This window comes from Sinohyriopsis cumingii, chromosome 8 (assembly GCF_028554795.1).
Source record: "Sinohyriopsis cumingii isolate HCF-2022 chromosome 8, ASM2855479v2, whole genome shotgun sequence".
NCBI lineage: Eukaryota > Metazoa > Mollusca > Bivalvia > Unionida > Unionidae > Sinohyriopsis > Sinohyriopsis cumingii.
The window spans coordinates 31390728-31403431 of record NC_142968.1 but is presented as its reverse complement, the minus strand read 5'-3'; the positions used below and the strand labels follow the sequence as shown (position 1 = coordinate 31403431).

Here is a 12704-nt window from a genome sequence, read left to right as displayed (position 1 = left end):
GGCTTTAACACCCTGCAGTTAAAAAACAGAAAGGTCTTGTCTGAATTTCTGGAAATTCTTTTTAGCCAGCAGAGAATCAGTCTAATAATGACTGTGTACCTGGTACTGTTACGCCAAGTTAAGTTTTCTAACATATTAGGAGCAGTGTTAAAATTTTTTCTTCATTCTCAGTAGCTGTCAGAAAGCCAAATATATACAAAGAAATTTCAGAAGAACCTACTCTAAAACTTGACTGTGATAGTTACTAACAAAGAGAACACAGTTTTTCTTGTTAAGCCATGCAATTAAAATGACCATATAGTGTGATAATTGAATAGATACATTTTACAATATACATGTCAAAAGAGAAGTTCTTTCTAATATGAATCACTGCAAATCATATAGAGCCTGTCACTGCTGGGTGAATGTTGTTTATATTGACCAGGAAGTGGAGATTGGCATTGGAAAGTCTGATTAATATAACAACATGACATACATGTACTTATAGTGTTGCTAAATAATTATGGTATGAGCATTCAGAATATGCAGGTATCTAATAATAATCAACTCATTCCCCAGTATGTTAAAGAAAAAAAATAACACAGCCAAATAAATGAAAAATGTCTTGTCAAATTTAGTTTTATACTGGAAGTTTAAGACTTTGTCCCAAAATTTCTGAATAATGTTGGAACACTTGAGAATTGTATCAGTCCCATTGGACATATACCTTTGTAGAGATTTTAGTCTGTCATGCAAACTGCTCGCTTCTGACTAATGACTAATGTTAGTTTCACAGCCAGAAAATGTCTACATAAAACCACTTTAAGAATCCTGGATCTGCATCTTTCATTAGGGCGATACAACTTTGGGTGGAAATTTTAAGGATCACTTGGTCTTTACCAAGTGACATTACCGCAACGCCATTATGCTGGTTTTATCTGTTTAAGCTGTTGTTGAGACAAACTTACTATTATCTAAGTTATGAGTTAAGTTTTCTGCCATATATTACTTTCTTTTGAACTTATCATTTTCAGAGCCTGCAGAAAAACCAAGAAAGTGAGTCTTTTTATATGCATTATCCCAAGTTGAAAATTAATGAAAAATACTTTAAAATTGTAATACAATTTGTGGTTATGTTGAAGAGTAGGTTATTTTAAACTTTTATATCTGACTCTTGAATGCATTAAATACAAGTTAAAATATGCTATATATTGTAAGCTCATATTGAATGCATTAAATACAAGTTAAAATATGCTATCTGTTGTAAGGTCATAAAATTGTAATGGGTAGAAACCTCTTTGAAATAAAGGTAAACATATACCACTCTAAAATAAAGTGGAAAGATGTCAATATTTAAATATTCCTCCAAAAGTATATTTAGTAATTTATGTATAAAAAAGGGTAAAATCCTTAAATATTGTATGGTCAAGTACACTAATTTTAAGTCATCATAAAGAATAAAGTTTTTTTTTGTTGTTTTGTTTAAATTCAGTAGCTTAATTCTGGTCTATTGTTAAAAATCAAATGACAACACATTCCCCCCTTTTTTTAATTATCTCTGCACATATTCAGTGTATGGAATCACTTTCAAAACTAAAAACTGCCTAGTATTTGGAAAATATTTGGAAAGTGGAGGGGCAGAAACAAAATTATGTGGGCAGGTATTGTTAGTGTGGTGCATATTAAAGTGAGAAAATACATTTAATTTTCAGCAACCGAGATCTTGTTTTCACTGGAAACCGACCAGACCTTGTTACAAATGATGAGAAATGGAGGAACAATCAAAACAATCATATGCAAAATACCAGCCTGAATAATGTAAGTTTAAAGAATTGTAGAATTTTACATACTTGAATTCTATAGAATTGTAGAATTTTACATACTTGAATTCTATAGAATTGTAGAATTTTACATACTTGAATTCTATTTTTCTTACTTTTGATCCTTTTGAATATACATCAGGTAACAGGTATTCTAGTCTATTCCAGTTTTCAACTTTGGGTTTGAGTGTCGATCTTGGCCAAAATGGGTATGTGAGAAAAAATGGGTATGTGAGAAAGCTTGCCACTAGCTTCCCATTGCTCACTGGCTCTTTCTAGTGTTGTCCCAGGTTCCTCTTCCACTAAATATACTGGGTGCCTGGTAATGTATAGCCTATCATATGCTGAAAAATGGTATTAAACCTGTCTCAAGAACAAAATCCTACAGATTGGATGGTCATTTCAACATTTCACTAAAATAACTTATAATGTTTAGTTGGTCCTAGATGAAAATGGTATGTACTGTGGTACTTGTTCATTGTACCGATACTTTGGTTGTTTCCACCAGAAAGGAATATAAAGAAACTCCTGAGTAATCTTATTTCATTATTATGAAGAAAAATATAATTCATAAAATAATTGTTTTTCAAAACAGTTGAATGTCACAAATCAAATTTGAATATTACAAATATAATTAAATTTATGATTTAATCACATGTTTGGCATGTGTTGGGTATGCCATTGTGGTGGCAAAATGGAATGTTGTGAAAGTTATTTGGGCCAAATCCAACTTTTGGAAAAATAAGTATTTTTTATTAAATTTATTTTTTGGTTAATTATCTACACATGTTATTGTGGTGAACACATGTATTCTATTGTAAGAATGTAAATCATCCTATGATCGTCAAGAGAGCAATTGTTTTTGTTTGAATTTTAAATATTTTATCAAATCCACCAAATATTTTCTCATTTGTTGACTAAGTGTGATTTATTATTTGCTGACCTTCTCTGATAAATATCTTGCCTGAGCATTAGCATCCAACTCAATTTATTTATTTGTCATATCAATAGTAAATCATGTAAATTGTATGTTTCATTGCCAACACTTACATTTTTATCAGTCAGCACTCTAATGACAGCACAATGTCTCTCATTGCATGTCAGCTATAGTATAAGCTTAATGAAATTGTTAGATTGTTACAACACTTAACATACACATGGCAGATTCATCCACTATAAGGTACTGCCCATTTAATTTGTTGGTCAGGGGGCTGAAATTTTGTTGTGAGCTATTTTATCACAAGAGTAACATTAACATTTTTTCCCAAATAATGAATATAACATATTTGGCTATAAATCAGAGCAAGATATTTATTTCCAGCTATTGACAGATGGAAACTTACAAAACAAGTGTGTCAGGGCATAGTCATGTAACATTAAATTGTTGGTCCCTAATATTATTGTGGTGTACTCTGGTTAGTATTATATGTTTAGAAATACTATGATATATATACTGTGGTAAAAAGAATCTTATAGTACCTGGTTTTAATGCACATGGTGTTTTCACCAGAAGCCTTCTTATGAAGTCTAATTGGTTTTAATCGATTTGGTTCTGATCCGCCATTCAGTAATGCCAACATGTTAAAAATAATGTTATCATTACTCCTGATGAATGGACGGTTATATTTACATGGGTTTTCACCAGAATATATTTCATAATGTCAGGTTAATCCTAAATGAAAAGGGTGCTGCTTGCACATAAAAATCGCCATCCTGAAAATTGTGCTATCACTCCTCCAGAATAGATGGTCATCTCATCATGGAGTTTTTACCGAAAGATGACTTAACGGCATCTAGTTGGTCCTATATGATAATGGTGTTACTTTGACGTGCAATATGGCCACCACGTCTTGGTATCACTGCTCCTGAATCATCATTATTATATGGATTGTGTGCTCAGCCATTTAACTGCGTCATCATCAGCAATATGCAGAGCCTGCAGTCTGCCAGGGAACTTTGTCAGTGGACAGTTGTTCACAATGTGTGACATGGCCTGAAGATCTCCTTGGCAACAGGAAGAGTTAGTGGTCTGGCCCCTTTGGACAAGGTTGACTGCACAATGCCCCAGTCCTGTCTGAGAGCAGTTCATTGTGGTCCACAGATGACGTGGGAGACTGAAGCCTGGAGGGCAGAGAGATGGCTCAGTTACGAGAGAGTGGTTTACAACATCTGTTGAAGGCCACTCAATGCTCCATGCTGGAATAACTGTCGTATCCTCCGGCAATGGACCTAACCAGATTGGGTGTCTCGAAGTCAAGCGGACTGCTGATGTGAGGTGATGTCCTTGTACAGTAGAAGTTTCTCACTGGCAAAGACCTTAGCCAACATTTTTATGGTTGCTTCCTGGCGACACAGATGTGGAGAAGGAATATTGCTGAGTACTGGCAGCCATTGTAAAGGAGTAGGATGTAGTGTTCAAGAGATTATGTGCATTATGCGCCAAAGTTGCTCATTTGCTGAGCTTGAGGTGGTACTGAATAAGGACCTGGAGGATATGATGGACTAAAAAAATATCGTTTACAGCCAAGCGCAACAAAGACAGTCTCCAATGTCTTCCTTCTTAACCATGCAAATGTGAATCATGAGCATTGCATCCTCCTCAGTGGGCAGCAAATAAAACATGACCCAATACCAATATACCTTGGTGTGACTCTGGACAGATCACTGACATTCTACAACTGCCTAAAGAAATCTGCAGCAAAACTTAGCATTTGAAACATCCTATTCCTCAAACTGGCTGGCTCAACCTGGGGCCCTAGTGCTCAGACACTCAAGACATCAGCACTGGCCCTCTGTTATTTGACAGCTGAGTATTGTGCTCCTGTCTGGGCTTGATCATCCCAAACTAATTGATGTCCAGCTCCTGCATCAGTGGTCATATTGGAAAATCATTTTAGTTGTAAATGAAAGTGGTGCTATTCTGACTTTCATTGTGGTGACCACAATGAAATATTGTTGTGGATTCTTCTCCTCAATGGCTGTTCAAATTAATATTAAGCTTTCTAACAATGTCTAGTTGGTCCTAAATGGTACCAAGTTGTTGTCCAATATAGCCACCAAGGTATCCATATTAAAAGTCTTGATATTGTTACTTTTGCAAAACAAAAGATCATATCAGCATGATGTTTCCACCAGAAGACTTGGTCTTAATTGATGCCATGATCATCCTCTATGAAAATGTTGCCAATCTGACACCCACAGCAACTAATTTGAAAAACACTGCTGTTGCTGAAAAATATCAGTGAAGGAAGAAATGGTCTTGAATTCATGGAAATTATATTGTTTCAGTAGACAATCAGGCTGTTAGAGGGAATCTTTTTAGACCATTATTACTAATGGGAAAATTTTAAACTCTGACAAAATTTAGTTTCATTTTATGACAGATATATCTTAATTGTTTATTCAAGTTGCCTTTTATATTAATAGTTTATTCAAGTTGCCTTTTATATTAATTGTTTATTCAAGTTGCCTTTTATATTAATAGTTTATTCAAGTTGCCTTTTACATTAATAGTTTATTCAAGTTGCCTTTTATATTAATTGTTTATTTAAGTTGCCTTTGATATTCTGCTTACAGTCTTACGACAGTTCAGACTCCAAAGTGAAAGCAGATGGTCAGCTGACATATGTAGATTTACAATTTGATGACAAGCCCAGAAGTCGGAAGCCTATTCAGTTGATAGACCCAGGCAGCGCACCATTTGCAGACATTGCAATGCCACGTGTGTAGGATGTGTCATCTACTTGAAGTAATTCATTCAGTGGTTGACAACTTGTTTTTGGATTTTTTTCAATGCATGAAACAAGATTGTGTGCAGGTTGTGTTCAAGGACTTACATAAGCAGATACTTATATGGAACAATCATTTTTATTAGGCATGCATGAGGACATGCATGTACTGCACACGGCATGAGTTAACTAGATAATATATGGGTTAATTAACATCATTTCATCAGAATTTAAATTTGATATGAGATTTACCATTATTCACAGCTGTTCTCAGTGTTGAAAAACAGACTTAGAGGAATTCCTTTATATGAAATAGTAGCGTATACAAATATTTTTTAGTCAGAATACAGATGCTTGTGCTTTGTTGATGTAAAATCTTTAGCAAATGGAAAGAAAATGTTGTGCATACTTTTCTCTGATAGATGACACATCACAACAAAATGGATTTCTCCCATCTGTATGAGGGAAGGACCTATTGACTGTGCTGAAGGCTATCTGAAGCAGGTTATACTGTACAGTTGCAGACAGATGTCTAATCAGTTGGAGTGCTTTATTTTCATAACATAAAGACAGTGTATAGATGAAAATACACTCTGCTTTCATGGAGTTTCATGACAGAAATCATTACATATAGTTGTAATTGATAGGCATGTATGCAGAATATTCAGACTAAACTGTAAATAGAAAGGATGTCAATGATTTTGTTCCAAAATGTTATTGTGATGAAGAATCTGCCATGCCAGTATGAACAGGTTCATAGTTTGCTCTTGATTATAGACTGTGGCTTAAGTCTAGACTTGAGGGTTGTTAGGAAACTTCAGACTGGTCAAGTTGTGTAATTTAAATAGGTATGATTGCACATACACTTGGTTATTCATTTATAGCATTTCATTTTCAGTGTTTTGGCACTACCAGGTTTGAATAACCAAGGATTACTACTATATAAAAATAGCTGTATTCTTTGATATCGGTCATTGAAGAAAAGGATATTATGGTAGTCCATCCAAGGTTTAAAAGTCTTTTACTGAACACCCAGTGATAAATTGATAACATGTATACTTTTGTAATTAACAGAAAAGTACTTGTAAATGTCTTTTTCACTTCATGCAGCTAATGTTACTTTTTTTTTAGTTACAATACCTTTGATTGTTTGTCAGCCTCATTTAAATCTTATTCAAATTTGAGATGATTTCCTTTTAAAATAAGGAGTATCTTGCTGTTTTTTCTGATTTGGACTCTTGAATTTAAATTGAGTCATATCTTATTTTAGTGTCTTATTTTTTTTAACCTAACTATATGTGGCAACCTTTTCATGCCTAAAATTATTTATTGGGCTGCTGTTGGGTCTAAAATATTTTTGTAGTGTTACAGATTGTCACGATTAGACTTTAAAATTATTAAAATGTTACTAACAAGTTTTCTGCAGTTGTAAACGAGCAAAAAGTTATATCTTAGTTTAACGTCTAAAAAAGATGTAAAGAGACATTATTCTAGTTTTCATTTCGACAGAATAAAACTGAGTTCTTGGTTTTTTTTCATACACATTTTGTTCTTCATTTTTTAAGTGTACTCTGGAGGTTGTTAATTTTTGTTTCTTTTGGGAATTTTTATTTATAGTTATTATAATTCAGAATCATTAAAACTGTATAAAAAAAACAACCTAGTAATTTAAATCATCTGGATGTAAGGCTGAAAGAAATTTGTATTGATAGTATCATTGCTAAAATTACTCTTAAATTGTGTCATTGTGCCTTGTTCATGTAAATAAATAACTTTTTCTGATGATGTAAATCACTATTGCAGCTAACCCTACTCTCTAATAAAATTTTATTCTTTAATATTTTAACTTTCTTTTCACAGAGTACCAGACTAGTTTAACCAGCTTTAGAATTCTTATTTGACTATCAAGTTACAGTACACACATTTTTATTGCTAATGACAGGGAAATGAAGCAGTTCACTACTACTTAGCCGTGTTTCTGTGAATGAGTAGAATAAGGTCTTAAATTCATAGCATGAAAATGGAATTTCAAAACAATAGGATTACTGTTTTTAACATAGGTACCATAAAGATATTAAGTTCAGTCTAGACTGACTTGTCCAACATGAACCAAATTGGGATAAATGGAAACACATGTATCATTTTAAAAATGAATTTTAATAGTTGAATTATTATTGTGCACATGCATGTACTGTGCTTCATTAAATAAAGATGTACTTTATAGCATATTTATGTTTACAATAAAATACATTAAATTAATGAAGGAAAGGAAGCAAATCAAAAGTAATTTTTATTTTATTTCATCAAATGTATACGTGTATAACATCAAGTAACATATCTTTTTATTAGATATATATATTATATCCAAGTTATGTTTGTCAGAAATTAGTTAAATTAGCAAACTAAAGTGAATTTAGGGCATAAGATACCACATTTCAGTAGCCAAATTTGTTGTGGTTTTTTTCTTAATTGTCATCAGATCATCTGTTAAATTTGATTGCCTTTCTCCGTTTTTGGCAGTCACTAGCACAGACATAGCATTTAAATCACCAGCTGATTTTATTTCAATATCATATTGTTCTTTGTGTAAGGTACATTTATAGACAATGAAGAGATAGATCTGTTAAGTATTTTATTTTCATTTTCATACTGCTGGAGAAGGAGCTATGGTAAATTGGTGGTTAGTATGCTAGACTTGTAATCAAAAGGGTTATAATTTGAATTCTGTGAACAGATCAGTCCAGTTTGGCTTGGTGTGTTGTTGGGCAAAGTAGTTTTACTCCAGTTGCCTCGGCATAACTTTAATGTGTTGCTCTTTCGAAAAATGCTGAGTCAAACATCCAGTGAAGCTTAGTCACTATTGATAGTAGAGAATTGAAGTCAGATTTTACCTCCCATTGAAATATGTACCTGCCATTTTTCCAGTTGATCTTTCTTAGGATTATTATTGGTGGGAATAGTAATTGATTATATATTATAAAATGGTGTCAGAAATTTTATCTTTCTCTCATTCCTGTACATACGTGATAAATGTCATGGGGGACAGACTTGTCCCATGAGTGTGCTCAGTAACTACGTAGATGTTGTAATTATGTTTATGACATTATGAATTTATGCAATACTTCTTGCAGGTTTTATTCCTGCCTACCTTGGTGGGTGCATGTTATCGCACTTTGGTATCAATGTGCATGTTTGTTTGGATTTCAGTATGTTTGTCAAAACCCTAGATTAACCTCATTATTTAAGATTTTCACTTTAGAAACTGAAGGTGTGGGTTCGACATGCAGGCCATATTTTTTTTTGCTAAATCATTGAAAGGAAAACCTCAAAAATGTAACCCTTGTTTACAACAAATTGTTTCTTGTAAACTAAACATGATATACTCTTTCTAATGTTGTTGAAACTTTGTAAAGCTTTGTAAATCATTAACCCAGGAGATTTTTCTCATTTTTGCCAGAAATGGGTGCAGGAAACATTTTGGGGTTACTTTCTGAATACACCCAAATACATTTGCTTCCTAGAAATTTTCGTTGAAATGGATGCCTATGTGTATGAAAGATATTTTCGATCAATATTTCGCTCGTGCATGTGCTGTAGGGTAGAAATTTGACTTCTTGTGCATAACAGACCGATGATTTTCATTTCTGTTGCCACATTTTATTGTGAACCTCTAACTCGCTCTACCTTTTGATAATGTTCACCTGTCAGTTTCCTGTTTAGACCTCACTTTTAAATATCGGGGGAGAAAGGTCTAAAATCTGGACACAAACTCCATTTCTGAAGACCAGTAATTTTTGGCCTAAAAAAATTGGGTCTAAAAGTTAATTTTTTCTGGTTGTATTCTTTTATTCAAGTTGAAAGTCAGCATTATATAGTATCATTGTAGTACTACATCTGTCTACCTTTGTGTAATACAGCCTACTATGGTGTGTTTTAAATGATGTTGACAGTACAGAGCTCGGAATTAGAGTAAAACCTCATGATGCATAGAAGTAGCACGAGGAGTTAATGAGTTAATATTGATGATGATCTTTTTATTTCCATTACTCTCTTTCTGGTAAGAAATGGAAGAAATAAAATCAATCCATCATATGTGTTGGTATGGACTAAATCCTACACCAAGGCAGTGCACTCAGGAAATCCCACATCAAGGTATATGCATTAAGGAAATTCGGCATAAGACATATTATGATTTCTATTAATCTCACAGTTATTGGTTATACACCAACAAAAATAGTTAATTTTTAAGATACACAGAATACTTGTACTTGAAATAATCTAAATTTTGCTGGAATGAATTTTCCCATACACATGGAGGAGGATCAAAAAATATGGTGGACATTGATCTCAAGAGAAGTAATGATGAAAGTCCATGGCACAATGAGAAGTCTATATATAGACTAATTGCAGTGAAAATTTGAACATGAATGCCAATTGGCTTCCTGTAGAGTCTCAAGGATGGCTCTGTTATCATGGTTTACCAATTTTATTAAGAAAGGAAAGACAAATATGATTCCGCTTTAGTTCCAGGCATCCTATGAAAAGAATTTAACTGATAATCTGCCCAGATAACTAGAGCTTGAATTGATTTAAAACAGCATGTGTTAAACTATACGGGCATTATGAAAACTGAAAATAATGACTGAATTTTATATTTTGACTTCAATTTAGATTTTGCAGATGGAACAGCTTGTTGAACTAGGATTTAATCCAAGTGCAAGTTCATTATTGGAAGATTAACAAAATTGATAAACACTTTATTTTATTTTCATTGGTTTTTTTCTTAAAAATGTATTATGTCATTCCATTTCATCAGTGGTATGATTTAATTTTAGTCCCAAATTATTATTTTATAATCTAGTTTTTATAAAAACCAGCAGATGGATCTTTTTAGGGCTGAAATTAAATTGTTTAATAGATTTTAATAGAAAAAATTCAAAATTTGAACACTATTTTCTTGTAATTTTATCCTTTTTTCATATCAGTAATTTTATCCTTTTTTCATATCAGTATGATATTCATGCACATCACATATCAATCATGCATTATATAGAGTTGATTCAAGAGAATATATTGGGTGATGATGTTTTAATTGTTCACTATTTTTATATGACTTTTTGCATAGAAAACCATAGCTTAATACCATTTCAAATATGTAAGGTCCAGACTGACGTAATATGTATATGTAAGGGAGATGATGCTTAATAAAATTAACATTCCTTGATTGTGCAATTTGGAGACACTTAAAAATGAACAAAGGTCAAGATGGTAGGTTTTAATTGTAACCCTGGGCTGCAAGAGGTATTTAAAAAATGGTCTTCAGATGCTAATAGTTATGTTTGTACCAACATTACACACATATCCATAATTAAATATTAAACTGATATTACCTCACTTTGAAATCAGTTCTGTACCAAAAATGCTAACATGTATTGATCCAATTCATTATTAAATACACCTAAGTACAGGTGTATAGAATTCATTTTGAAAATGTTTTTTAACTATCATACTTGATACAACAGGAAATAATATTTTTGATAATGATCTGGTAATATATACTAGTCTGAAGTATATGGCAGAAGATGAACTGGAAAATCATTTCTTATGGATTGACAATAAGCTTGGAAATATTTGCTTAAAATCTTATGAACTGCTTTATATTGTATGTGGAAATTATAATGCCTGGTTCATATTGATGTAATGTATATACTTGAGTAAAAGTTGGGTCCAGCTGTAAATAATGTAGACCGTGATATTCCATAGTAAAATGCACCAGCAGATCAGGGTCTGTGTTTTTTGTTTTAGTAATTAGTCTTAATAATCTTCATAAACCTTGATCTGTGAGCATGTTATGTGACATCAGATATGGGTCTGTGTTGTTTGCAATTGGATCTGGCACATTACACAAGTGTGTATTTGGTAAGATGTCCAGAAAAAAGTTGTAAATGTTTCTATCAGTTACAGTTCCAACATGAATAATAAGGTGTCCAATGCTTTTCCATGATTATTGATTGTAAATCATCTTAATCTAACCCAGACTGCTGCAAAATTTGTTTCGTTACTTTTACATAACATTAATTTTGCTCTCATATTATCAAGGCTTTACAAGGGTTAGATCCAGTCATTACTTTTAAATGAAACTTGCATTATCTTTCTTAATGAAATATGTATTCACTCAGTTCTTTGTATATATACATGTAAAATGTTTCCTATTGTTGTAAATATGCCACCATTCAGCCAAGACACAAACTAATTATGAGCTAACTCAAAATCTATTTTCTTTGTATCATGTACAGTAAGGATCATATTTTAGACACTTAAATTGTGCAGACTGTGTTGCAGATGTATCTTCCAGATGAAATTTCTTCTGTACATATCGTTCCCATTGAAAAAGTTCCTCTTTAAATAGAATTTACTTTGTTATAATCATATCATTTCAATAAAAAGCTAAAATGCTATCATGCTTTGTGCATTTTTTCCACTTCTTTTTTAAAGCTGATATAAAACTAAAGTTGGTACGATGCATAAAATCAATGTGTAATGCAGCCAAAATTCAGGTAGGTAGTCAATTGTTATAGTTTAACCCTTTACCTCATAGAGCATAGTGACAAAGTGTAGCGTGCTATAAATAGAACACATGTTACCTTGGCAACAGCATACGCATAGGCCTGCTTGTGAACTATTAATCAGTGTAGTGTATGTTACATTTAACAGCAGTTTCAACTGTTTTACATTTTTGGTACACATCTATTATATGTGGAAAAATTTTAGAGTAAAGTCCGATTGTTATAGCTGTGTAATTATTTTCATGGAAGAATTTTGTATGTGCTTTAAAATCTTGAGAGAACTTGTTCACCATCATGTCATGAGGCCGCGTGACCAACCATAGCTGCCATTTCCCATACCCGAAATTTACAAGTTTTTTGTCAATGTCTACATCACTAAGTCATCTGAATTCGATAATTTATAAAAACTACTTGCTGCCTACATCAATATCAGAGCCTTTACCTAAGTTGTTGAATCTTTCATGGTTGTGATTCTAATTGTGAAAACTTCGTACGTACTGAATGAAATCTGCAACCGCCATTTTGGAGAGTGGAGATTACGAGAAAGTTACTTTAAATTATAGCAGATATCGACCTTTGCATAAATAGAAACCACGTGATATGACATAATT

At 32.7% G+C, this 12704-nt stretch overlaps 1 protein-coding gene across 1 annotated transcript in view; it reads left to right on the top strand.

The window, feature by feature from the left end:
• The window catches only part of LOC149793236 (uncharacterized), a 73660-nt gene extending 61675 nt beyond the window's left edge, over positions 1 to 11985 (top strand). The window contains exons 7-9 of the mRNA XM_089967201.1: positions 1014 to 1035; positions 1692 to 1797; positions 5376 to 11985. Coding sequence (XP_089823327.1) covers positions 1014 to 1035; positions 1692 to 1797; positions 5376 to 5528 — 281 coding nt within the window. The 3' untranslated portion in view covers positions 5529 to 11985. The remainder of the gene's footprint in view (positions 1 to 1013; positions 1036 to 1691; positions 1798 to 5375) is intronic.
• Positions 11986 to 12704: the final 719 nt, after the last annotated feature.